The following is a 27448-nucleotide window of genomic DNA, read 5'->3' as shown; positions in this document are numbered from 1 at the left end:
GGGATTCGATCCCGCGACTATCGTTAATAAAAAAGAAAAGTCTCATGTCTTTCTGGTAGAACACCTGCTCTCCACACAGACGGCCTGGGTTGGATCCACACTCTGACCTGAAAAATTCTTATTTTATTTCCATCTTTCTAGGCTTTTTGCTCACAACCAACAACACCACCAAAATTCTTGCGAATGAGCTTTTTAGGCTATCCCACTTAAATATTTAAGCCAGCTTTGAATGGCATCAGTATACATGACTTCGTATGGCGCTTCCACCACTTGCGTAGCCAGGGGGTGGCACACTGTACCAATGTGCCCCCTCCCCAAGTTTTTTTTTTTTTGCCGTGGAATAGAGAACAAAGAATGACCATTTTAAGAGCTGTCCCCACCCTCCCCACAAAAATTTCTACCAACACCTCTGGCTGCCAACCACATAGGAGTGCCCACATCCGATCCACAATGAAGTGCCCACATCTAACAGAAATTTTAATCTTGTCGGTGCATGTGTGTAGTTGCAATGCTTCAGAAGGGCAGATTTGTCGCTTGCTACCGTTTTGCACAATTATGTGATCAATCGTGTTACACAAGTGAACCTTTAAACATTATCACCCAGAAAGAAGGCAAAGGGGCCATGTCCCTCTGCTCCTCTTGATGAATAACACATTAGCAATATCATGAAGAAAGAACAGTCCCAAACATAGCATTCTTTTATTAAATGCAACCAAATTTGTCACTCGCATCGTCTCGGACACAGAAAAAAACACAAGTAGCATCCTCACAAACGGTGATCACAAGAACGCACGTTGACGGCGAAGTGTGGCCCAACCTCCCGCAAGGCACGCAAAGAATTTAGAAAATGAGCCACCTCCTGCACCCTCCTCCTCCGCCCCCCCTCAAGCCTGTCCACAGCAGCCTATGTTTTCTGAACACCCACAAAGCCTCCCTCTCATATGCATATTCTGGAGAATTCGCAGCTCTGGCAGAAGTTTGAACAGTGATGAGGAAAGAACCCTTTGATATGAACACTGTCTCCTATCTATATGGGAGTCGTCTGACATCTTGAAAGTGGCATTGAAGAAAATGGACCGCAGCTATTCAAGTACGGTGAGCGAGTGGGCCTTCTGAAAGAAATGTATGTTGTGACTTCCAATATCAACCTGACTCTGAAAGCTCCTCACATACCAGAAATGCAAGCTTACATCAGCAGCTGCCTGAGTATTCATATGAATATGATAAAAATTTGGGATCCATTACGAATAGGATACGCTCTCTGAACTTGTGTCTCAGTAATGGAACCCTCTTGTAAAGAATTACTGTACTTAAGCCAATGAACTTTTTGGTGGGCACAGCGTTAGAGCACAGAAGCTGGAAACGTGTCGCTTTTTCAACATAACACGTGGAAAGAATAGGAAGTCAACCTCCTGGAAATGAAGGAGCAGCATTTTAGACTGCAGACAAACTTGCGCAAAGGCCTTTTAAAGCACTGCTGAAATGCTTGTTTAAACCGATCATTCTTGGGCAAAGCCTAAACTAAGCGATGCGAAACGAAATTTCGCGTTGCAGGGTAAAAGCGTATGCATTCGAGAGATCTGTTCTGCCATGTCAATGTTTCAAACAATTCATAAGATCCCTTATTGGAGCAAGCCTGCAAAAAGCTTTCGTATACCCGATTCTGCACTTTCACGTATTAAGAAAAAGAGAGAAAAGGCAAAAAACAGTCTGAAATGGATAGCCTGCAAATAGTTTCCCCCAGTGGGATTGCATTCCTTAGAAATACTAAATTCAGTTGTGCTCCTGCCACGTAGTTTTGTGCTTTCTTTTCACTGTTTTCAGCCATAAGAAGATACAGAAACAATTCAGTCAGACAGACAAAGTCCCGTACTCCACTCGCATTCTTTTGAGTGACCGGTAGTTAGCATTCTCCTACCTCAGCATGAAACTCCCTCCTAGCATTCTCTAAGTCCCTATTTTTTTAAGCTCCCCAATTACTAATTATCCCAAATCTCTGTAACAAAAAAGTAAACTTGAGCATTTAAGATCAAAATCAAAAGGGATTGCACAGATTGTGAGCACCGGTAGTTTGTCTTGGCATGATAAAAATCACTCGTAAACCTTTAAGTTCGAAAATACTTAAAAATATGTATAGTACATCCTCAAAACAAATTTAAAACAAGCATCCATTTGAGCAAATTAGAAAACACATTACATAAGTGTGCCACACTACTTCAACCAGCACAATAATGCGAGTCTGGACACACATTACAGATCATTTCTATGTACCACACATCAATACGTGCAGATGCTAAGGATGGCACATCGGTAAACTGCTATGTGCCATACCTGCCTTGCAGTGCGTTTTAACCGCATGCGTAGTGAGAAATATTTTGCATATCCGATATTATCACGAAGTTTAGTCTGTAGTATGGTCATTGCGCCCTTGACGTTAATCAATGAGACACGAAATTTAATGCAGTGGAGGATTGGCTATAAAACAGCACTCTAAAAGCTATAACGTTTCCGCCAAATCATACAACAAAGGTGTGACGATTGATATTTGCCTGCCATATTTAGATGACTGCGATAACAGTGAATTGCTCAAAAACTCCCTACAAGTCATTGACTCCCACTGAAATTAAATCGATGCAACCGAACTACTAATGGATACACCACTGGAATACTGCACTCTATAAGCAATTGGTCAATGTTACGAATATCTCGAGAATACGGGAAGTATACATCAGCTTGCCTGCCGGCAGAAATAAAGATTAACGCAAAGATGCAAACTACAGACCCTGGTTGCTCTAACGTCCATTCTTGGCCAACTATCAGACCCAATATGAAAAAAAGACACATTCTAGGACACCTTAAATTCCATTAGCGAAGCTAACCTGCAGCCACTAAAATAAGTGACACAACACATCTTCCAGATCATTCCCTGAAAATGCGTTCAAAGTAATTCTCTCACATGGCCTTTTACCTCTGTTGCGACTCATTTGCGCTACCAGATGCCCATTCATAAGCTGCTGCCTCCAGTCACTGCCAAGCAGCACAAGAAAAGAAAACTAGAGGCAAGCTCCCATTGGCGCAAGCACAAATCAACTCTCCTGTTCAGAGAGTTCAAACTCGTGGCTTACACACGGCAGCTTGCAGCAACACTCTGTACTACTCAGCATACTCAAACTCCATACTCGGCACATTCAAACTGGTGCCACGATGTCATGCCAGAAATAGCCTAAACTCGTTAGTTTCATAGACCTCCCTGGACAGCGAGGCTCTCAAGACTTGTCAAAAAAAAGTCAACACTTGAGCATCCTTGGCTAACTAAGTGCAGGCACCACTGCCAGTAAAAGCTTTCTCCCTTGGATCAATCAGATTTGCGAAAGTGCGCTTTATCGTCCACATGAGAAACGCGACTGTGGGCAAAGCTGTGCCCCTTTTCCTTAACAGCACAAGGGCCTAGCCTTGCGCTGCACACGTCAGGGGCAGTGTGCGCCTCTTTCGCATTGCGGGTAGCCATTCCGTCGATTGGACAAAAATGCGCATTTCTACAACGTAAAAAAAAATGGGGACCCGACAACGTTAAAGATATCCCGCCAGGCACACTAGACACATGCCTGCTTACATTTTCCGTAACATCAGTCTCGTGGTTGGGAAGGCCCAGGAAAGAGGGGGAGGGCAGGAGAAGCTATTGGTTTGCGAGTCTTATTATAAACACACCACTCGGACGAAGGGAACATCCAAGTGCTGCGGTCGATGATCCTTGCACCTCTCGCTGAGCTTGCGACTTACAAGGTCTTCGCCAGGCATCCGGCCTGCACTCATTCAGCGCCGACACATGGGGGCACAGACCGCCGAATGACCGTCCAAGAGTACTAAACCACCGGGCCTCAACGCACCGGACATTCAAGAGCACGTCATCACGGATGAGCCATACAAGTACACCTGACGTGGCCACACAATGAACATTCAAGTGCTGCACGTGATAAAATCACCACCTCCGTCCACACACTGAACAAGGTGCCGTGCAGCAGCACGATTGCGGGCAGATGGAATTAAGTTCCAACGTGGCGACCTCCTCACGCTGGCCCACTTCCTATTCGCAGGCACACTACACGTCCTTGTATGCGCAATTCGGGACGAGTTGAGGCACGAAGGGCAGAGGGTGTTGCCGCAGCCTTGGCCACTTTACATGAGTGTCCAGTTGGTTGACGAAAGACCGGTCGACTGCTCCAGTGCGTGTGCCACCTGCTCGGGTATGCCGTGAGAGAGCCACAGCTGTTGCAGCTGCTCGTAACGACGTGGGCACAGGTGCAACGGGTTGCCACGCATCAGGCCTGCATCGGTCTCGCCATACTCGTCGACATACGGGGGTGGCAAGTAGCATCCTGGAAAAAATTAGGACAATAGCTGCTTCAGGGACCAATTATGCTGCCATTTTCTATTGACGTGTCAAATTCACAGATAAGTGAAAGGCACTAATTATTACATTAAAATAAATCAAATGAACTAATTTGTTGTTTTGTGAGTTTTAGAAACTTACTGTAATTAAGTATTTACTTATTCTGAGGTCATATATGTTCAATTTCGATATAAAATGGATGAAAAAATTGGGTCCTAGTGCGTGCACAATTAGCCTTTGGTTGTACAGTAAAATCTCGATGATACGAATCACGCGGGGTCACAAAAAATATTCGTAATAGCCGAAATTCGTATCATCGGAACACATGCAAAACTAGCTAAATAAACACCGAGTCGGAGGCAAACTCATTTTTGACACTCGAAAAAAAACAATTTTTTTTTTAGAAAAAATCTCTGATGTCTTTCTGCTTCTTTTTTTTTTTTTGCCAAGTCACTCAGCAGACTTTTCTGAAATCCATAAAAACGCGTGCATGTGTCATCACCGATTCCTTCAGCAGCCATAGCACGCCTTAGGACATCGAGTGCGTGCAGAGTTTCAGCCGCCGGTGGTGGTCCTTCGCCGTCGCACTTGTCCATTTCCTCGTCATCGTCGCTGGAATCAGCAACCTCACACGTCACCTCGTTGACAATATCTTCCACAGTGAGCGCACCACAAGTGGCAAGATTGTTACCCGCCGAGCAAAAGTCGTCAGCCAAACACCCGGCATCAAGGCATTCCCAATCCTCAATGGGCTCCTCCGACTCAGAAAGGGCCTCTGGCACCTCTTCGGGAATCCTAAAGAAGCCGCATTTACCAAAGCAGTTCGCAACGGTAGTCCGCGTTACTCTATCCCAAGCCATTGAGATAAAATGAATGGCATCCAAAAGGCTTATTCGCAGGCCACCTTCGTCTTTTCTGTCGATTTTGGCAAGGAGGCGGTGCACAAGAAGGCTCTTGAAATGATGCTTGACGTTTTTTATTATGCAGGCGTCAAGCAGTTGCAAGTGCATCGTCGTGTTAGCGGGCAAAAAAACCAGCTTGACGTTTTGAAGCGTGACTTGCTTCGGGTCGGCAGCGCACTGGTCAAGAATCAGAACCATCCTCCGATTCTTGCAGGCCATTTTCCTGTCAAGGAGAGACAGAAATTCTTCGAACAGGGCTGCCGTCATCCACGCTCTTTTGTTTGCGTGATAGACGCATGGCAAATGGCTCTCACGCTTGAAACACCGAGGCTTCTGAAATTTTCCAACTATGGTCAACTTCAGTTTTTCCGACCCGTTGGCGTTACAGCACAGAAGAACCGTTATTCTTTCTTTCCTTCTTTTGCCTCCTTGGCACGCTTCACCTTTTAAGCAAAGGCTCTTCTCGGGTTGAAGATTGAAAAACAGGCCTGCCTCATCTGCATTAAAAACATCACGAGGCTCGTACCCCGAGCTAAGAGACTCCAGCTTCGCGAGCCAGTCGCTAACAACGTTCTCGTCAGCCTCTACCGTCGCCAGCGCCATCTGGAGTCTTCAAGATAAAGCAAAAGGCGCACTTCGGCGTTCGAGATCGCGCAGATCTTCGAGTCTGTCGCCCGCCGCTTGCAGGTGGCGCTGACAACGTGCCAAACCGGCGGCGCAGCATGCATTTCAGCGCGTGCGTGCACGCTTCTTGCTTTCGCGGCCGTCGGTGGGGTTGCGTTTGTTCGTATCAAACAACTCAGGTAAAAAATCAGTTCATAACAACCGTACTCTAGCACATAGTAAATTAATGGGCCTCGGCCAGGATTAATGAAAAATTCGTATCACCCCGAATTTCGTATCAGCCGTGATCGTATCATCGAGATTCTACTGTATTCTTTTCAAAAAAAGTGATGCTTTGACGCTGATTTGGAAACTCGGCACGTTAAACGACCTATTAAAAATCGTACTGCCTTCATCAAAGTGATCAATTACAGTCGAACACAGCACAGTAAGGTTAATTCAAAACATACTGACTGCGCAGACGATTCAGTTCATCGAACGAGCGATGTATCTTGGTATCGTTTGACCACAATATGACACAACTAGTATAAACAAGTTCTGTACGTCAACATTGCCACTGCCACTGAAGAGAATAGATAAAGAGTGTATCATGAGTGTTATGCTAAGAAATCATTTACTACTGCTGCCAACTACCAGATTTTCATGACCAAGTCTACTCGAATGTATGTCCAATAGATTTATTTGAATTCCTATAGGCATGAATAAAAAATTTACAATATTTCAAAGTATTCGAAATGAACGTATAGACGTATGTCACCACAAGTAACTCGCCTGACAATGTAGTTTCAGTACAGTATGGGGCAGGTCGCTCTAAGACTACCCATTCCACACAAATTCACAGGCACAAAACCACACTAGCAGAGCTATTTAGTCTCCATTACTTATCATTTAAAAGCATTTTATGTGGCCTTATATAGGTTAAGTATGGCAGACTTTAATATGCAGCTTATTGCACAGCGCATGACTACTATCATACCATAATTCACAATTCATAATTTAGCATAGCTTCACATAAGAAAAGTTATATGTGTACAGGCTAGATATTATATAGCTAAATTAAATAGTACTGCAAGCAAAGCAATACGGTGGTGCTTTCTTAACAAACTCACCTTTGGTACGCCCCACCAGAAGTAGCACCTTGCAGTCCCGCACCCGGAGGAACAGACCCGTTCCCCCGCCACAAACAGTAGCATGCAGATTGCAGGCACCTAGCCGGTCACCACCCATCTCCACCTGAAAAGAACAAAAACTTGTGGATCCTTCCCACGTGAAGAAACTTGGAACGCACACTGCAAAATTTGGATAGCACGCACTTAGACAGCCACGCTGCCGACCAGTACAGAATTGCACAAATCTTCGCAGCACGAGACACAGCACCACATAAGTGACATGGCAGCCGGCATGGCACTTGCTTTGTTGTTGTAGTGCACTTAAAAACAGTGTACACGTCTAGTATCCTTTCTTTAACTACTAGACCTCTATGTTGCTTTTCTTCCTTTACTTTTCTGTGAAAATGAGCACAGGCCATCAAACAATAACTGCAGCGTTTAAGAAAAATGGTGGCAAGTGTTTGCGTAGGTAACGAAAACCTGAAAGCACAGAAATGCGCATTTTTCATTTTAACATGTCATATCTACTACTCGAACTTATCGAAATTATTTGACCATTTCACCGTTCGTTTCAAGTCTAAAATTTACTACTCGTACATCCCTACTCCCATACATTTCTTTAATGGCTGTGTTTAAAAATTGCAACGTGATGGTCCCTCTTAGTCCAATTCCTTATGCCTAGACTGCCAAACAGGATTGCACCACATAGGTTCCTCCTTTACCTGGCAGCAGTAGCTCTGCGAGCAGAGAATTCGGCCGCAAACGAGGCACAGGGTGGGCGACCGCGAGTCATCCCCATCAGAGTTTGGGCAGCGGAAGAGGGATGCCTCGTTGATGAGCTCGCTGAAGTCGCTGGGCAGCTCCACGAGCCGGTTGGGCTGCACTGGGTGGCGCACGAGCCTCGGATAGCGCAGATGCACACGCACCCGCGGGTGTGATGCCCACCTACGAGACAGGAGCAGGTGTCAGCAGAGACAATATAGCACATGACAGCGTTCTACACTCAAACCTCATTATAATAAAGTTGCATCTTACACAAAAATAAGTGCTCTAATTCATTACACAGGTATATTTCTAACACTATATCTATGGCAAGACTTCTTCATTTACTTTCTTATAACCAATACTTCGTTATACTATCCGGTTTCGTTATATCGAGGTATGAGTGTACAGTTGAACTTCGATTATACGTCCCGCAGTTTCGCGACGACCCGCATTTTACGACGAATCAGTTAGGTCCTGGCAAAATCCACATAGGAATAATGTATAAAAAACCTTGGTTATACAAATCAAATTTATGCCGACAATATTCAGATTTCCTTCGAAAGAAAAAAGAACACCTTTACTCGAACCAAGCGTGGAACAAATATTCATGAGTGCAAAATGTAAACTTGCGTTCCCCTAGGTTGAAAATTAGAAAAGTAGAGAGCGTGACAGATAGATGTCTTCTTAACCTGCCGAAAACTTTCCAGAGAGCTTCCACGACTAAATTGTCCAGGAAGCGTCTCGCGACCTTCGGGATACCCGCGGGTCGCCAGAACCGTCCAACCCGAGAAAAACAAACGCCAGCCAGAAGTGCGCCAAGGGGGGGGGACGGGAGGGGAAGAATGGAGCAGCTTGAGAAAAACGAGCATGCTTTGGCTGGCTCTGGCAGCCCACGGGTAGCCAGAAGTGGAAAATCGAAGAGCTCCTTTACCGATGCACTGCCTTCCATTTTGGTTGTTTAAACCACCATGTGGTTTTTTCGGGGGGGGGGGGGGGGGGGATGGGATGTAATGGATGAAGTTTTGAATATCAGAGGGCGCAATCCGATCTTAAAGTTGTTTGGGTGCGCCGTCGATTTGACCGGCAGAATCCGCTACTGCTTCCCCACCATGACTCGACCACAGTTGGGTGTTCGAATTAACCGAAGCGCGGCCGAATTTGTCCAAATTAATGAGAATTTTCAGTCATAGAACAATGTACATTTTGGACGGGACCAGACTTCCGTGTCCGAATTAACCGGAATTCCGAATTCACAAGGGTCGACTTAAAGAGATTTTACTGTGCAGCGTGGTAGAAGAGAAAAAAAAACACCCAGGTGTCACACAATGCGAACTCTGTAACCAGCAGTAATATATTACAAATTGCATAACAAGTGGGTCGTTGAATGCTTCCATCCCATTACAAAGGGCTCAGCCAAAATCTTTTGTCATCAGCCACTGCTTCAACAAAGTGTACATAATGCCTTGTAAGTGCATCGCGGGTACTCCTCTCCAGAATTACGAATAATAGTGCTGCGAGTGCTTCCCAACTCCGCAAAAATGATGATTCATGGCATAGTGGGTATCTTGCAACATACTTGTATTAGTAGCCTCAAAAACGTTAAAAACTGGCTCTAGAATTGCGGCTCTTCCAGCTACCACTGCGACTGTGCTGCGCTTTCCGTGCAGGCCTGGGTGCTTCCTAAATTAACAAATCTGTATCGTCAACAAAAGACACCCAGCATATGATTCGCTACCGAGATCGTGTCTCAGCAGTTATACTTGAAATGCGCATGCTTATTTTTGATTGGTCAAAGTAAGATCACGTGACCTACCAACTGAGCCAATGATTTTCTAGATGACACCAATGATGACGACTACTACTACTCCTTCTACTACTACTACTACTACTACTACTACTACTACTACTACTACTACTACTACTACTACTACTACTACTACTACTTCTGCTGCATTGGCTAGCCTAACACATTTTCACCGTAAAAAAAAAAAATATTGAAAGTGTAGTGCCCACAATGATCTCTAAATACTGTTACTACTTGCTGACAACGCGACTGACCCCATGGTCTCACCCTATGGCCAGCTGTCGAAGCACGGGCGACTCCAAGATGCTGGACAGGTCAGTCGGCACCGAGAGAAACTCGCACAGCGCTCCCCAGGTGTCGCCACCGGCGACGCACAGAGCGTCGGGAGGTGGTCGGCTGCTCAGGAAGTGCAAGAAGATGGCGCTGCACCGCATGAACGGCCGGAGGCCCTCGTGCACTGCCTCCACAAACGGAGCACCTAGCTGCAAAATCGTCAAAACGAATTTAACAATACGTTTCTCTCTTTGCCTAAAGCGGCCCTGCAACAATTTTCAAGCAATCACAGAATGGCTTCTTTAAAAGAGCTTACTGTGTTAACAACAGACTGCCATGAAAATTTTTAGAACCTGGAAAGTAGAAGTGCAGTTATAAGATTTGTCGCGCCTTTCAAGCGCGCTGTCCCTCCTTTTGTGCCAGTGAGCGCGCCGATAGGTACGAGAGAGGGACGGTGTAGAGGGGGTGACAAAGGGCAAGGAGATGCATTCCTTCATCAGCAAACATCATGACCTTTAGTGCTATGTGTTAGTTTTTTGTCTGTTTTTTCGAACACGCAGCTTACTTTCGACGTGTTCGCAAACGTTTGCGCAGGCTATACAGCGCACTATAATGTTTGGCTTGCATGTTCACAGTAACCTCTACTACTAATCTACAACTTTTTCTGACCATGATAAAAAACTGTTGCAGGGCCCTTGACATACCGCTGAGCTAGTTGGAGCTAGAGTATCGCAACGCGCATCAAAAGCAACAAGATGAAGAGAAAGAGAGGCATAGATGTAAGTGCAGAACGTTAGCGCTTACATCTATGTCCATCTTCATGTGTCCATTTTGAAGTTATTGATGGGTGCCGCCATAAGAGAAATGTTTTCCCTCCGACCCTTTACTCCTCGCAGTCCAGCCATGAGCATCCACACGTTTCTTACACCCGCAACCGTAAGCTAGCCCGGGTCGTCCACGAGAAATATATGTCCCAATTTGTCTAACCAAGGTTGGTCTGAACTAGTCTATGCATCCAGTTCGCTTTCTGAAGGACCAACTGCATGCAAATAATTTTCAAGCAACGACAATAAGTGACACCAACAAACGAGCTCCGTTGCACTGTCACATTCATGCGGCAGTGCCACCACGTGTTGGCCACTTCGCGAACAGTATGAGTTCCAAGTGCCATTGTTGCTAGATTGAAACTATCACTTGCATGTAGAGAAACTTCGAAAAACATTTTTAAAGTAGATGAACGACAACACGCCGAATCTATGACCATCTTGTGTGGAACATGGGAAGCCAGGAAGCCATAAAACAAAAGGGTGCTTCAAGATTTATTTTTTCGCTAGCTTGAGTTAACCTGCAACAGTAGTATCGCTGTGACCTCGTGGGGAAACAGAAGCATACGTCATGACACCATAAAAATAATAATAATATACAGGTTTCAAAATCCCAAAGCCAAGATATGATTATGAGAAACTCCATAGTGGAGGGCTCCAGAAATTTTGACAACCTGGTGTTCTTCATTGTGTACAGACATCGCACAGTACATGGGACTCGACCGTTTTGCCTCCCTCAAAATGGGACCCACACAGCCGGGATCAAATTCCGGACTTTCAAGTCAGCAGCCGAGCACCGTAACCGCTACACCTATGCGGCAGACTACGTTGCAACGCACTTTGCGAATTTACACAACGACGATGTTGACATTGCAGCAAGAAAGCGCCACTGCTGCAATCTACCACCGAAACATCAAAACAAACTGTCGATAACAAGATCAATGAGAAAATACGCCCACTGCCTCAGTCTCCGTGTGAGATGCGACTGTAAAGAAGGTGGTCAATATGTTGCAGTGCTTCAAGTTCGCCCTTTTAACAAGCACCAAAAGCAAATTGCAAATGAAGCGAATATCAGGGGTACGGCCATGTTGCTGGAAATCATCATGCTTGCTTCCGGACAACAAGCGATTTTTTCTAGTTTTCCAGAAACCCGCACGTAACAAGAGACGGTGACAGATGGGCCAGCACGACACCAGATCCTGTCGCTCGTCGCAGCTGCTTGAAAATCGCGTGCATGTGGTTGGGCCTTGATTCACAGATGATGCAACACTACTGTAATGCCATTTAGAACAACACCAGCAGAAAAATGCCCATAAACCATGCCCTAAAGACAAATCTTTTTTTAACATACAACTAATTTATTTATGCTTTGTATTAAAACTTATCATTTTAAAAGAATGTACCATCATGAGCAAAATGAGCTTGAACACGCAAGCACGGTGCAAGTAAACTCAAAACCAAGGTAATGCGATGGCACTGCCGTTTCGGCAGTGCCATCTACGTGCCGATGGCACGTAGATGGCACTGCCGAAACTAGATTGGAAAGAAGGGGTGCTCTTTCACTGTCCGCTGGCACTCCCGCTTCGCTAGCGTTGTGGGCAAATGGCAGATGATTGCGTGCAATCTACCGCTAGCGATGATAACACCAAAGAAAATGTGCGAAAAGCAATGTAAGTGAAAGACGTGCACCAAAATGCGCATCCAACACCACCAACAGGCATGGGATCACGACAGCCTTTGTCACAGCCGATATCTCAGCAGCTACATGGATGATTCCATGTGACTGTGCGAAGTTCATATCCTCGCTGGCAACCACTGACATGCAATAAGCTGCCGTTTTGCAGCAACGATGCCTAGCTGGGAGTGTCAACAGATACCAAAAGGGCGCCGCTCCTTCCACGTTGCTTCCGACAACGGCCGCTGTGATTGATTCAGCCGATGTAGGGTTCGAGGCTATCTGACACGCCCTCGCGTGTTCAAGCTCGTACTGCTCATGACAGTACCTGTGCCTATTTAATGCAGTGATGTCACTGAAATACAAAAACAATGCGTAACATCAATCATGGATTCAAGACAAAACAGAAAAGAGCGTACTTTTCTGTGGTCTTGAATCCTTCCTTTGGTACGCCTCTTTTTTACATTTCAGGAAAGCATGTACCCAATAGATCAGAAAAAAGTTCTATTAAGATGACATTACAGCACTGAAACAAATCAGATTTTTTGCAGCTGCTTTTTACATAGGTTTTTATTATTTCGGAAAATAAAATATTAGCATCCCAAAGCAAAACATGGACTAGGAGAGGCATCACATTGGAAGGAGCTGTAGTTCTATTTCAACTAAATAAAGGAGCATATTCACATGAGGCTAATTACCGAGATGCTAGAGTAAAACAATGACTTCATTCAGATTAGTAAACTGCACTCTGAAAACTCTAAAGTTTCACCATCACAAGTTTGTTACTAGAGGAGAAAATGAAGGCTCAAGTTTAATTTCTAAATTTCGCGCCCAGATTTCCGCACGTGAGGTCACTGATCTCAGAATTTATTTTTCGTGCTTTTGCGACAATGGCTCGATCAAATTTCTTAAAGCTATGTACGCTAGGCCTACGACCTCCTTCATTTTTGCCAATCAATACTTACGTAGGACCCAATAGACGCCTTCAAAATCTGCGACATCACGGTGTTTTGCACAAGAACCTCAAGGCCGCATCTCTACCCACATTTTCTTTTTGCACGTTTTCTTGCTTACCAAGCATCGTGTTGCGGTAAGAGTAGCGGTTTTGGGATTCCGGAATCGTACTTATTACATAAAAGATCGTTTTTCTCTTTGGTGGTTCAAAGCACACATCGATTGATTGATATGTGGGGTTTAACGTCCCAAAACCATTATGTGATTATGAGAGACGCCGTAGTGGAGGGCTCCGGAAATTTCGACCACCTGGGGTTCTTCAACGTGCACCCAAATCTGAGCACACGGGCCTACAACATTTCCGCCTCCATCGGAAATGCAGCCGTTGCAGCCGGGATTCGATCCCATGACCTGCGTGTCAGCAGCCGAGTACCTTAGCCACTAGACCACCGCCGCGGCGCAAAAAGCACAGATCGATCAAATAAAAGGAAATATCGGGCTCACCGCCGATGAATTCTGTGGTGGCGTTCCAGCAGCCGTGAGCACTTCGCTACAGAAGTCCAGTAACCTCGAGTTACACTCCGATTTGCTCTGCTCCTCGACAGGCGACGATGAGTCCGTGTCCATCTTCTCTTCGTGCGGCTCAACCGTAAGGATCACCTGCACAAGGAAAGAAAACGTTCGCAGTTCAATTACAGCGGCGCGAACAACTGCCGCCTTGAAGTGTGCATCCAATCCTCCTCTTGGCTTTATAAAGTAGAATGCCTCATACGTTTTTCATAAGACCACCAAGTAAAAAGCAGAACAAAACGAAAACTCGATAGCCTCAAAATGTATATCTATTGTACTGTGGGAAAAATGTTGAGTTCCCCACATGATCCACCAAGGCCGAAAAAATTCTTTTTTTTTTCTGTCGCTCATTTCTTTCTTTCCTTCTTTCTTTCTTTCTTTCTCAGTCAACTAGCGATTGTTTGAGTGATCACATGTTGACTACACATAGATTCTCAGGAAATAGAAATCTTTTAAAAATAGAACTCGAATGCACTCAACTGCCTCTGATATGATGGATAACGGGCTTGTATTAGCCTCTCTCTTCACGTCTCACTAGAAGGAATTCCTATTAAATTGAACTTTTTCTCTTCATTTCAGGTTGTTTCTAGCAAAAGTCTGCTGTATTTTCACATATTTAAGTAAAAATATGAATGAAAAAAGTCAACACGAAGAATGAATTTTAATTAGGCAGCCTTAAAATATACTGAGAACATTGTGGGCTGACCAAAAATTTTAAATCTCTCTAAAGCGAGAGTCTCTATTATCAGTTTGAACTATGAATATCACTGTAATGAATATAATGAAATAAGTTCTCGAGAGTTTGAACTATGAATATCACTGTAATGGATATAATGAAGTAAGTTCTCGAGCTATCTCTCCCAACAACTTCGTTATAATGAGGTTTAATAGGAAAAGGAAAACATAAGAGACATTTACCAACATAAAAAGGCTTAGAACAAGTAAGACATTTTGACTTAGATGAGGTACCCAAAACACCATAATGTTTTTAATGGCCATTAAGCAACCCCGAGGTCCGAAATTTTTTATAATGCAAAATACGTGCACTTTTGCTTTGTGAACATGCTGCCGCTAGAATTTTGCCAATATGTGCTACATTAAGGAAATTACAGGTGTTAGACATCGGTTTCAGCTGGTTTCAAATTTTTGCGATGCCTCGCCACAGTTCTCACTCACAAGGAGGGGAAGGCGTAGATCGTCATCGTGACTGGTTCAGATTAATCGACATTACGAAACTATGTGTGATGGGAGAATTGGTCAGACGTAGGAGAAGAGCGCAGGAATTGCTTTGTGAAATGGAGGCTCTGCGGGGCCCGAAGTGCCGTAACATTCAGAAAGCGTTATCGCCGCGGTCTACTCAACAACTTACCGAACTTTTTTTTCATCGAAGGGAGGGGGGGGGGGGGGAGCTGTGAAAAAAAAAAGGGTCGGAGCCTGTTATTATTATTATTAATGTTATTACTATTCCATTTTACCCTCGGGGCTTTACAGCATTGTAGAGGAGAGGGGCAAAAAGAAAAACATGCATGTAATAAGCCAGCTAATGCACAAAAGGTACAAAAGATTGACTAATAAAAAGACGAGAAAGAAATGAAGAATGAAATACAAGTCACGAAAAGAAATGAGGTACTATCGCATGCGCAACATGTAACGCATTTCACATGGAAGATGTCAAGTCCTGACGGAACGTGTCAGGCTTGGTAATACAGTCTAAACCCGCTACAACGAAACTGCCGGGGTGCGGGGAAAATTTCGTTGGAGCGAAAATTTCGTTGTAGTGAAATAAAAGAAACCATAGCTGATCTGAGCTAGCAAAATAAAGGAACGTTTATTCTAAAAATTCAAAAAATGTCCCCTATTTCCTATTCTTTCCCAGCAGCGTCATGACTTGATTCTCACCCATGCATAGCGAGGCCATGGTGAAAAGCACACTTAAGGGGGAGACGCGGGTCAAAAAGTCGCGGTTTTCTGGAAAACTTTCGCTTCTTTTTTTTCCCGTTGTATTGGCATCCTTGGACTATAATCTTCTACTTCTGAAAATATTAAGCTGAAATTCACATGAGAAATGATCTAAAAATGCTTCCAAGTAGGGAGTGGTGACATGAGAAATGCGTGAAAGTCGCCAAAAATGGCATAGTTCGCGTTGTCCTGTCGCGAAAACGATGCGTCGGCCGCCATTTACAATCATGCACGCATGCTGCGAAGGCCTTCCCCTTCACAATCCACTAGTAGCCAGTCTCGTATTTTCACGAATAATGAACGAAAAACAAGAAAAACAATGCATATGTTACGCGTTTTGAATATTGCGACAAGCAGCGCGAGGCCGCCATTGCTACTCTCCCTCGTATTCTTCCGGCAAAGGAGCGAAGCCTCAGACGTCGCAATCGAGTTGTTCGGTGTTTCTCTGCAGTTTTGCGTCATGGCGAGCACAGAGAAGCGCAGTCTAGATAATCGAAAGTTCAGAACTTAGAATAGGCCTAACTGACACCGAACCCTGCGGCGACAGTGGTTGTGAAATAGCCGCTGCCGTGAAATTCGTCAGTGAATCCCAAATGAAGAGCGGATTCTTCGAGAGCGAATGTAGACTAGTAGGTGCTGCTACTGCCAACACGCTGCTTTGCGAAATCAATGCGCTGACTGCCCTGTGGCAGGTGCGCAATGCCCAACCTGCCGGGAACGGGAGCTCTGCGTTCGAGGTAGCTAGAAAGCGCAAAGGGCTTTTGGCATTCCTTAAACTGTGCTGTGAAAATACCGATTGCCCTGAACCTACACTTTCATTCACGCACGTGTCAAAACGTACTACTTCGGCTAGGGACCAAGGGACGAGTGCTCGTTTCGACAGCGGCAGCTCGCGTGATAGCTTTGCTGTGAACGTTGAAGGCAGTTGTGGCAGCACGCGCTATAGACGCAGGCCATGACCAACTTTCACAATTCTGTGCAATTATCGGTTTTCCAAGCATTCAGTGCAAAATGCTTTTCATTGTGCCCCAGTCTGATGGGAAAAAAAATGGTTTTTTAATAAATGCCAACTTTCCAAACTTTCAAACTTGTTTTTCTCATTTTCACTTTTTTTTTTTTTTACAATTTCACATTTTCCGGGCAACCTTTTAGACACTTATACTTAAATAACGAAACTTGGCACGCATATTCTTAAATACATCCTGAGTGCAAATATCTACTTGAAACTGCAATGCCTACCAGAATTAGTTGTGAAAATATTAGGTTATTGCTTCAAGGGAGATTGAAAATAATTAGTCAAACAATACGATTTTTTTTCCTTTGTTCCAATACTTCTGTGACATATCTGGATAGATATTTGCACTTTACAATCTACCAAGAGTCAAATAAGACCAGAGACAATGCTTTTACTGAAAGTCAAGTACATAAGAGAGTACCCGCAAAACATGTAACGTTTTGCTATTGTGCATGGCGTAACTCAATAACTATAGCAGCTACACACACAAAAAAAGAGATTGCATATTTGAAATCTCCATAAAAAATTATGTTAATAACAAAATTTTCAAGTGTCTATGACTAGAAATAAAAAAGTTTTTTCGAGGAGCGTCTACCCTAAACGCCTAAAAGTGCCTTCGTGAACGAACGAAACAGTTGCATTAACACGTTAACACCAGCAGCTGTACGCCGTCAAAAGTATCCGACAACGCCGAGATGGAGGCAGGGTATCATGGAGCGGCGACTTTTGCATTATCCTATGCCATTCTTATCACCCATCACTCGAGGCTAGCCGATTTTGTTGATAATGCGGACGAACAGCCGCTCTGATTACCGTAATTACTCGAATCTAACGCGCACCTTTTTCCGGTTAAGCGAGTTTATAAATCGCATGCGCGTTAGAATCGAGTACGAACAAAAAAATTACGGTCAATCTATTGCCATCGGCAAATCCAAAATGGCCGCCCCCTACGTGCGTCGGCATGGCGCGTCGGCTATTTCTGCCTATGTGTTTCCCATGTGCGGCACTTCGTACGTGTGCTGAGGTCCCATGTGCGACACTTCGTACGTGTGCTGAGGAGTTCGTCATGCATTAGCATCGACGGCGTGGAAGGGCCGACTCCAAAAACTCGAGTGCACCACGATGCCGCTTTTAAAAGAAAAGTCATCGCGTGTGCAGAAACGCATGGAAATCGGGCCACATCGCGGTCGTTCGGAGTTCCCGAAACGTGCGTGCGAGACCGGTGGAAACAAAAGTAGAAGATTGTCGACAGCAAAGCTTCACGCAAAGGCTTCAGTGGACCACAGCAGGGTCGGTTTCCGCAAATTAAAGAGCTGCTCGGCGAGTATGTGCTTGAGCAGCGAGCGGCACAGCGGCCCGTGACGACAGAACTGCTTCAAGTGCGGGCTATGCAATTAGTCTTAGAAAAAGGTCTAATGCGAAGCCAGTTTAAAGCGAGCAGGTGCTGGCTAACTAACTTTATGAAGAGGAAAGGCTTTTCCCTCCGAAGGGGAACATGCACATGCGAAAAGTTCTGCGGAGGAGTACGATGAAAAGCTTCACAGTTTTCAGAGGTTCGTCCTAAACTTGCGGCGCAACAACGGCTACCTGCTTGGGCAAATAGGGAATGCCGATCAGACGCCTCTTTACTTCGACATGCCTGGCACCACAACCGTCGAAAAGAAAGGGGCGAAGCAAGTTTGCGTGCTGACATCGGGCCATGGTAAAAATTGAGTGACAGCAATGCTCCGTTGCCCGTCAGATAGGCCCAAGCTTCCCCCGTACCTCATATTTAAACGGAAGACGCTCCCGAAAGGAGCCGTTTTTTCGAGTGGTGTGATCGTGCGGGCCAGCGAGAAAAATGGGTGCGCGTTGCAATCGATGTCTTACTTTTTTTTTTTTCGCGGTGGAAATCGGGTGCGCGTTACAATCGAGGGCGCGGTAGAATCGAGTAAATACGGTAGTTACCACACTGGCCAAGTGCAAACATAATGATAAGCATCGGAATCGGAAAAGGCATCGTTTCGCAGTTGCACCTGGCAGCTGCATGAAGAAAACCACGAGCTGAGCGACTGAGCTTCATCATCGGATCGCCTGCGGCTCAAAAGCAAGCCAGTGGCAAAAGCAGGGCAGTCTCATTGCCATCGCTATCGTGCGATGGCGGCGTCCATGCTTGCTAAACAGCGGCGATATCCCCGCTGTTTCTGGTGGTGCCAACGCTTGTTTTAGAGTTCATTGACGCGTTTTCAGGCTCTCCAAATGCATCGAAGTGTTAAAGATTGGGTTTACTGCACAAAAATAAGTATCTAAGTCGGTAATTGCATCGTAAAATTTCGTTGAAGCGGGATGATCAAATAAAAGGTGTTCGTTGTGGCGACACTCCTATGGACTGCTGACGGGGAATCGTGAATTTTTCGTTGTAGCGGAAATTTCGTTGAAGCGGTGTTCGTTGCCGCGGAGTTCGACTGTACTGACAGTTGATGCCGACAGAAGATTTTAGTCCCGACATGTGTTAGGAACGAATGATTGTTGACTGGCCCTTTAAGGCTGTGATCCGATTCTGGACAGCATCCTAGGAAGTCTATGCAGACAGCGTCGAGGAAAGCCTCGAGCCTCGGTCGTACAGGTAACAGGACACATCTGGACGACATCTGTGCAACGTGACAGTACTTCGCATTGATGAAAAAAACCCCAAGGAAAACTAACAATTTACATTTCTTATAGTTCTTTTCTGCTCAGATAAAGGAAAAATGGACCGTAGCTTAAATTGAGCATGTGGAAGAGCGTTTGCTTGTGAGCAGAGCAGCAAGATACCGGCTACCCGAGCACTCCGCCGACTTACCATCTTTTGTTTAAAGAGCTAAGCAGCCTACATCTTGCTTGTCTGTGATGCCGTCATCTTGAAGCTGTCCATTTGAGAATCGGAATGTGGCTCAGGATGGCCAGTTTCGACTTAGATGTCTACCGTATATACTCGTGTAAGGGCCGCACTTTTTTTTCGAAAATTTTGCTAGGTGCGGCCCTTACACGAATCAGGCCGATTTAGTACAGGCAGTACAGGCCAAAGGTCTGTACTGTTTATGCAACAGTAGCAGAGTGCAAGAGTCACAAATGACATGCCAGAAATGTTTTTATTCGGATTCCATTTCGCTGTCCTCGTTCTCGGAGGAGCTCGCCTCGGCGTCCGCGTCTTCCCAGAGACGGTCATCTTCGGTGCCGTTCATGGAGTTCGAAATTCCCGTTACCTTGAAGCTTTTAGCAACTACTTCTACTGACATGGCACGCCACGCATTCAAAATCCATTCACACACCTGTTGGAGCGACGCCCGCTTCAGCCGTCCTGTAGGGGTCTTCTCGTGGACGCCTCCAGCCATCCATTCAGAGTAACATCGGCGAAATTCCACTTTGAATGGTCTGTTGACGCATACGTCGAGCGGCTGCAGCACACTCGTCAGGCCACCGGGAATGACGGCCAAGTCCGTACGAGTTGCGGCAACTCGGTTCTTGACGCGGTCGGTCAAGTGGCCCCTAAAGCTGTCCAAAACAAGGAGGGCTTTCCGTTGTAACAGCCCTCCAGGTCTGTTTGCCCAGACGGTCTTAATCCAGTCAACGACCAGTTCCTCGGACATCCAGCCCTTCTCTTGCGCACGTACGACGATTCCCTGAGGGAACTTCTCTTTTGGGAGAGTCTTCCTTTTAAATACGACGTACGGCGGAAGCCTCCTGCCGTCTGCCGTGATGCACAACATCACAGTGCACCTTTGGCGTTCTGCACCAGTCGTGCGCACAGACACACTTTTCGCACCTTTTAAATCCACTGTGGTGCTTTCCGGTGCATCGAACCACACAGGTGTCTGGTCCGCATTCCCAATTTGGGACAGGTCGTATTCATGCTCCCTCCTGAGAGCATTCACGAAGCGATGAAACTTAATGACGTGGTCTTCGTACTCGCGCGGCAGTTTTTGGCAAATCGTCGTTCGGCGCCGAATAGAAAGCTGGTTACGGTTCATAAACCGCGTAGCCCAGCCCCGACTTGCCTTGAATTGTGCCGGGGGTATTTCCATGTGGCGAGCGATGCTGAGGGCTTTGACGCGTATCATGTCAGTCGATACGGCGTAGCCGTCCCTTCGTGTGTCGACGACGTAGTTGACGAGCTCGCTTTCGAGTTGCGGGTACTTGCACTTTTTCCCGCGAAACGCCTTTCGGCTCCTGTTAGTAGCGGCGAGGGCATCTTTCTGATTCATCCAGTAACGCACGCGCTTCTCATCGACGTCGTACTTTCGTCCAGCTTCCCGCTTCCCGTGCTCCTCGGCATAGTCAATCACTTGCAGCTTAAATGCTGCAGTGAATGATCTCAGATGCCGGCCCATCGTCCGTCACGTGCGCTGGCTTCTGCAGGGTTCACTACAACCAACAAAGTGACACCGACGACACCGATCTGAAGTCGCGCTGCCAACGTATCGACACGATGCTAGGAACGATGCCAACAAAGAGGCCGCACAAGGCAAATATGGCGGCGCGCTGTCAACAGCGTGGTCGGCGCGTCGGCGGAAGTAGAATAAAAGCGGAAAAGCGTGCAGCGCCATCTGGCTGTAAATGAACTAACTACACTTTTCTGGCGGGACATTTTGAACTTTTGTTTTTTTTTTTTTTCGAAATATCCGCTTTCAAAGTTGGGGTGCGGCCCTTACACGAGGGCGGCCCTTACACGAGTATATACGGTAGTACTTAGCCATCTACGGCGAGCGTTGGAACACACCCTAAACCTTCTCCATTTTGGTCGGCGTTTGTCAAGCTTTCCTTTTTTCATTATGCCTCTTCCCAACCCGACAATACACCCTTTTCATTGCTGCAAAATAAGTTTTACTCCGATAAGGTTAGCGCAATAAATGGCAGCTAGTCACTTCTGCAAACAGTGTCCCCAAAGCATAGTTTGCATGTGCAGTTATGCTGGAAATGTACACTCAGCACTCTTGATATAAACACGTAACAGACAAGGTACAAAACGTAAAAGTACGCCAAGGAACAGGACACACACAAAAAAAGACAGGACAGGACTACACTCGTTCTGTCAACTCCTTTCTTGTGTCCTGTTCCTAGACGTAGACATTTTGGTTACAACACGAAAACAACGAAGACTGAATACGGAAGGGACAGAAACCAACGTTGTATACGGTATTCCTCCCATATCCTGTCTTTGCCATTTTTTTCGCTCTATCGAAAAATGCATCCATACCGACTAGCCCTACTTTCAATACTATTGTAGACGCAAGTTTATCAAAACGTGCCATTCTTTCCTATACAGGACTACACAAGTCCTGTAAACTTCTTTCCTGTGTCCTTTTCTTAGGTGTTGACATAAGTAGTTTGGTTACAGCGCGAAGACGACGAATACGAAATACGGAACAGACAGAAACCAACGCTGTATCCGGTCTTACTTCCTTAATCCGTCTTCATCATTGTCGTGCTGTAACGAAAAATGCATCCATACTGACAGCCCAACTTTCAATACTATTGTAGAAATAAGTTTATCAGAATGTGCCATTCTGTTCTAGACAGAAGCATGCTAGTCCTGTATGCTGCTCTTTATAGAAAACCCCAAAACGTACAAATAGGACTTTTGTGTCCAGTTCAAAAATGACACGTTCCGCCATTGGTTGGGCGAATATGCAGCACAGAGAAGCGCCCTCGCAGTTTATGAAAAGGGTTTATTTATCGTCAAGCCATTGATTTTATAACTACGTATGAGCACATTCTCTCCTTTCTTTAGGGATGTTGTCATCGAACTGCTAACTTACCTGGACTAGATGAAGGGCAAGGACTAGCCGCAGCACGTGACCATCCAGGGCACCCCCTAGTGGCAAGGGCGCCGCATTTGCAAACAATGAAGGCGCCGACAGGCACAACGCCACCATCAGTCCAAACGCATCTATGTCCAGCACAGAGCCGCCGGAAGCCGTCTTGAGAGTGATGGCCACCGACGGAGGCAAACTCGGTTCGGAGAGCGACACGCCTGCCGTGCCCAGGATTCCGCGCTCCAAACGATCGACCGATGTCACCAGGTTGTCGGGAGATTCGCTATAGAATGCTGCTGCTGTCGTCATCGTCATGTCAATGGAAGGCTTAGAAGTGGGGGACGGAGTTGTGGGACTGGCGTCCTTAGAATTGTGACTTGTACCAGGTGGGCTACGAGGAAACAAAGAAAAATCGGTGATAAAATTTTTCAACAAAGACTGTCGCAGTGTACAAAGAGCTTAAAGGCACACTGATGCCAAGCAATGAATCTGCTTAAACCGATTATAAGCACATATAAAATTATTTCCCCAGCATAGGTTTATAAAATCGAGAGCAAAATTTTATCTTTATATTTCACAGCAGAGTTTCGTGGGGTGTTACGAATTTCAAAGTGAATTTTTCGTACTTTCGTAACATCGACTTAACAACAGTTCCAAGAACACTGTATGTTAGATTTCTGGCACCCTTGGATCACTGGTCTAGCCATTATGAGGTGGGGAACTAATATCCTCGCCCCCCCCCCCCCCCCCCCGCCTGAATTTTTCTACCTTGCATGTGACAAACACACACTATGCTTGAACACCCCCAACCCAACACCTCCCCCCCCCCCCCCCCCAAAAAAAACTTTGTACGTTCGCTACTGCTCAGAGGACAATGTACTTCGTTTTTACTAATTAGCAACTACTCAGACTTCAGTAGATGCCACCAAGGTCTATGACATTGTGGCGACTGGTGCAGGAACTTCAATGTCATCTCACCCTGTGTATTCTTTTTGAGCATTTTCCTACTCACACCTCAAAGCAAGAATGGTGATTTTGGTTATCAGCAATTGTTGCAAGCTATTATGCTGCAAAATAAATACAGGTACAGGTAGTATGTATAGTTCACCAAACAGTGTGCTGTGTGGCATTGCAAAACCTCCTTTCAATAAATGGTATCGTAATATAGTAGCTCCAAGAAGCAGTGAAATGACCTCTTGAGCCAAGATGCATGTGGAAAGTTGTCTTTTCCAATTGTTTTGCTTACATCATAATTAAAAATAGCATTAACATGTGTTGAAGCGAATTCAGGTACTGGAATATTCACTTCATTACTCTAACAATTCAAGCATTTACGCGAGTAGTCACGGTGGATGCAACCAGACTTATTCAATTACATGAGTTGTGAAACTGCGTCCCGAAACCCAGACACACAGATAGCCCAATTTTTTGGCAGTTAGCCGACGTTCGCGCCACCTGAGAGCGGCTGCTCAAAACACAAATAATGCGTTTAATAGTGGGCTTGCAGATCAGCAAGTGGCGTGACAACCTGCTCACTCCCGACAGGGGTGCCAATGACGTGTCTAAATTTTGATACATGGAGCCTATGGGAAGTTTCCCAACTTGTATGATTGAACAACTCCGGATGCAACCCTCTTCTCAAGTTGCAGTAACGTACTCAACCAGGCTCATGAAAGAGAAGTTGTCTTGTCTTAAAACGCTGAAAAATTAACAGCATATTCATGGAGCGAAAGATCATGAGTGGAGCGAAGCGTTCGTTCATCTATCCGTCCGTCAACTATACGAAATCGTTCGTTCGTCCCGTCTGTCTGTTCGCCAACTATGATGATGATAGTGAGACTATTCTCTTCATAGCGGGCGGGCGGGCACCCTGTGGCACCCAAGCCAATGATAAATAAATAGATAGTACAATAAAAAAGACTGAGCAGGCTGGTGGGTGAAGAACCCCCTCCCGAAGTCCTTAGAGGGTTATTCACCTCCATTCTTCTAGGCAAGTCTTGCTGCGCCTCACTGAGGCGTATTCCACCACGCCATCTGTGCCAACAAACCCCAGCGCGGCAGCAAAATCTGTGCTGACATCAGGAGAAATCAGTTGTGCGCACTTCGTCACAATGTGTGCGATGGTCTCATCAGCCCCACCGCATGCGCGACACACCACACTCATCAGTTAGCTGTCGTATGCTTGTTTACGAACAAGAGTATGCAGGGCCCCTGCTCTCGCCTCAAACAAAAGCACACTTCCCAAGCCATTACCATAAAGTGGGACTGGAGCGATGGTGTCCTTGTGCTGATACAAAAAAACCACTAACGTCTATTGAGCTAAAATATATTGAGCGATTCATAAACTAGAGGTGGCTCCATACTACTGCTACTGCTACTGCTGCCGTTGCTACTACAACTACTACTACTACTACCACAGAGGAGGGAACGACCCACACCCTAAGGAGCTCCGCCCCTAAAAACAGCGCACACCTGGAGAGTGCAAACACCCTGCCCATGAGGCGCAGGCAGTGGCTGGCCACAGCCTCAGGGGGCGAGACGCGCAGCGAGGCAGCCGCGGTGCGGACGAGGGCCTCGAGGCAGTGACTGCGCCGGGCCGACAGGTCCCCCAGCAGGGGCTTGCCTCGTAGCAGCCACTCGGCCCCGTGGATGGTGTAGGCACACGACCACCACACCTGCGCGGGCACCCGGTCGTCGTCCACGTTGGGGTGCGCGTCCAGGCCAACCTGGGAGACACCGGAAAACGTGAACGGCTCAAAATGAAAAGAGGGTCGTTATCGTCACATTCAGCCAATGATAAGATGAAACGCTGAGCAAGCCGACACTGCATCGAATTGGCTAACAGCGCTGTCGCAACAGTGCTTGCCGTTCGGGGTTTGACAGTACGAATATGAAAAGTTATCACAAGAGTAATCGCACGCATAGTTCAAGAGAACGAAGGAAACTGATTGTGTGAGCCAGCCCTCACTTGGTTGCTAGATAACAAACCTTCCTAACTAGATTATGGGCAAACATTATGTACAGCTTCATGACAGAAAATTTGTTTGCACTGTGTTATACAACGTTCCTCTTGGCTTTGCAGTACTTAAATTTTTGTTGATCACCCTATCACTGATACCACATTGTGTTCACCTTAGCTGCAATGCTCTGGTATCACAGATTTAAATCTGTGATACCAGAACATACCAAAACACTGGTATCACAGATTCACTGACAAATATTCTTCCAGACTATGTTGGGAGTCCGGTGCTTGAATTACGAACTCTGGGAGCTTATTCCATTCCAATACCGTGCTCCGTTCTTATAGCATTCATTGCTTTGCCTCAAAAACCAACTACGGCGATTTTTTGAGGTCAATAGATCTAAATAAATTCGCTGGGTACGTTCATATGCACGTTTCCATCATTCGTCCCCAATTACAGGCTGAAGAGATATGCAGACTTTTTACAAATTAAATTCATAGATTACCCTGACTCTTCCAACTGGCTTCCGACAATTATTGTCAACTTTGTGTGTGTACCAACGCTTACGTCAAAGCGACGGAACCGAGGCGCCACTACATCGCCTGGTGTTCACAAGGCAATGATCGCGTGTGTTGCTAAGCCATGGTTTCGTTGGTTTGACGTGCGAATTTCAATTCATTGTGGGCTTGCTAGCGATGAGTGCCAGGTAGTGTTGCGTCGTGGTTGCACACAATTCCCCGTACAATTACCTCAACATTCACGAAACATTTGGAGGTTACGATTACCCTTCGTCTCAATAATATATATTGATTTAGCTCGCAGTGCCGGCTCACTTCACGGAAACTGTACTAATACGGTAGCGGCAGAAGAAAGTTTATGCATGAACATTGCGTCAGTGTATTAAGCAAGCACATAACCGCACTGAAATACTTTTTGTAACGTATACAGGGCACACCTTGACCGGGGCAAATGTGTCGTGCAAAAGGGAGCGTGTACTTGGCCTAAATGAATTTCCCTCAGCCCAGCCAGCACAATTTTAATCTCCGCTATTGCCTGACAAATGCACTCTTCATATAGCAATATTAAGATGCTTCAGTTAGTCTGCAAACTTTTCAGCAATAGCATTTTAATGATCATGACCGCACAAACTTGAACGGCCTGGACAGGTGGCGCCATTTGACAGTGGAATGCACAACTAGCAATCACCATTCCTCTTTGGCGATTTTACTTAGCCTCCACAAGAGTCTGAATCTCGGCTATCATTTTTTGAAAGCTCCGCGAAGCTTGTGAACATAGCACAGTCAGTAACAGACATGGTGCGGCTGTTGCGATGGGGTCACTTTTCCCCTGACCGTCCGCTCTTCGCCCCTTCGCAGGGAGCTTTCATACACTGCACCGGTGAGACCGGCATGCCTTGCACTGTTTCCGGTTTGCATGATTTTTACCAATGCTCACGTCACCCAAGAAAGTACTGCAGTTGGGTCTCAGTTTCGGTGTTGCACTTTTTTACTTATATAAAATTATTCTAAACCTTTGCCGAGTACTTCTGCTATCATGCCCATGACAGGAGCGTCTGAGAAACATAAGGGCACCATTACTTCGACATGGTAGAAAAATTGCCGAAGTTTTACTTTAAAGGGGTCCTAAACAGTTTTATAAGCAACAATCGACCACCGCAAACACTTGTAGAATCTACCATGTACTAGCAGCGTCAAATGAAACCCAAACAGCGGCAAGTCTTCGCGGTGGTATTATGCACACCATGCACTGATCAGTACGAACAGGCACGCATATACAGTTGAGCCCGCTTATAACGAACCTGAGCGTGACACGGCATCCGTTCGCTG

General features: G+C 45.8%; 1 protein-coding gene across 3 annotated transcripts in view; it reads right to left on the bottom strand.

The window, feature by feature from the left end:
• Nucleotides 1–3744: 3744 nt before the first annotated feature.
• Ubr1 (Ubr1 ubiquitin ligase) overlaps nucleotides 3745–27448 on the bottom strand; it is a 113264-nt gene continuing 89560 nt past the window's right edge. For all 3 annotated transcript variants that reach the window (XM_075871804.1, XM_075871802.1, XM_075871803.1), the window contains 7 exons: nucleotides 25111–25364; nucleotides 22642–23029; nucleotides 13825–13980; nucleotides 9862–10076; nucleotides 7748–7970; nucleotides 7026–7149; nucleotides 3745–4376 (listed from right to left, as the gene is read on the bottom strand). In XM_075871804.1, the coding sequence (XP_075727919.1) occupies nucleotides 4177–4376; nucleotides 7026–7149; nucleotides 7748–7970; nucleotides 9862–10076; nucleotides 13825–13980; nucleotides 22642–23029; nucleotides 25111–25364 (1560 nt within the window). In that variant the 3' untranslated portion in view covers nucleotides 3745–4176. The remainder of the gene's footprint in view (nucleotides 4377–7025; nucleotides 7150–7747; nucleotides 7971–9861; nucleotides 10077–13824; nucleotides 13981–22641; nucleotides 23030–25110; nucleotides 25365–27448) is intronic.

The sequence above is a fragment of the Rhipicephalus microplus genome, chromosome 8 (assembly GCF_043290135.1).
Source record: "Rhipicephalus microplus isolate Deutch F79 chromosome 8, USDA_Rmic, whole genome shotgun sequence".
NCBI lineage: Eukaryota > Metazoa > Arthropoda > Arachnida > Ixodida > Ixodidae > Rhipicephalus > Rhipicephalus microplus.
This window is presented reverse-complemented; position numbering and strand designations above follow the sequence as displayed.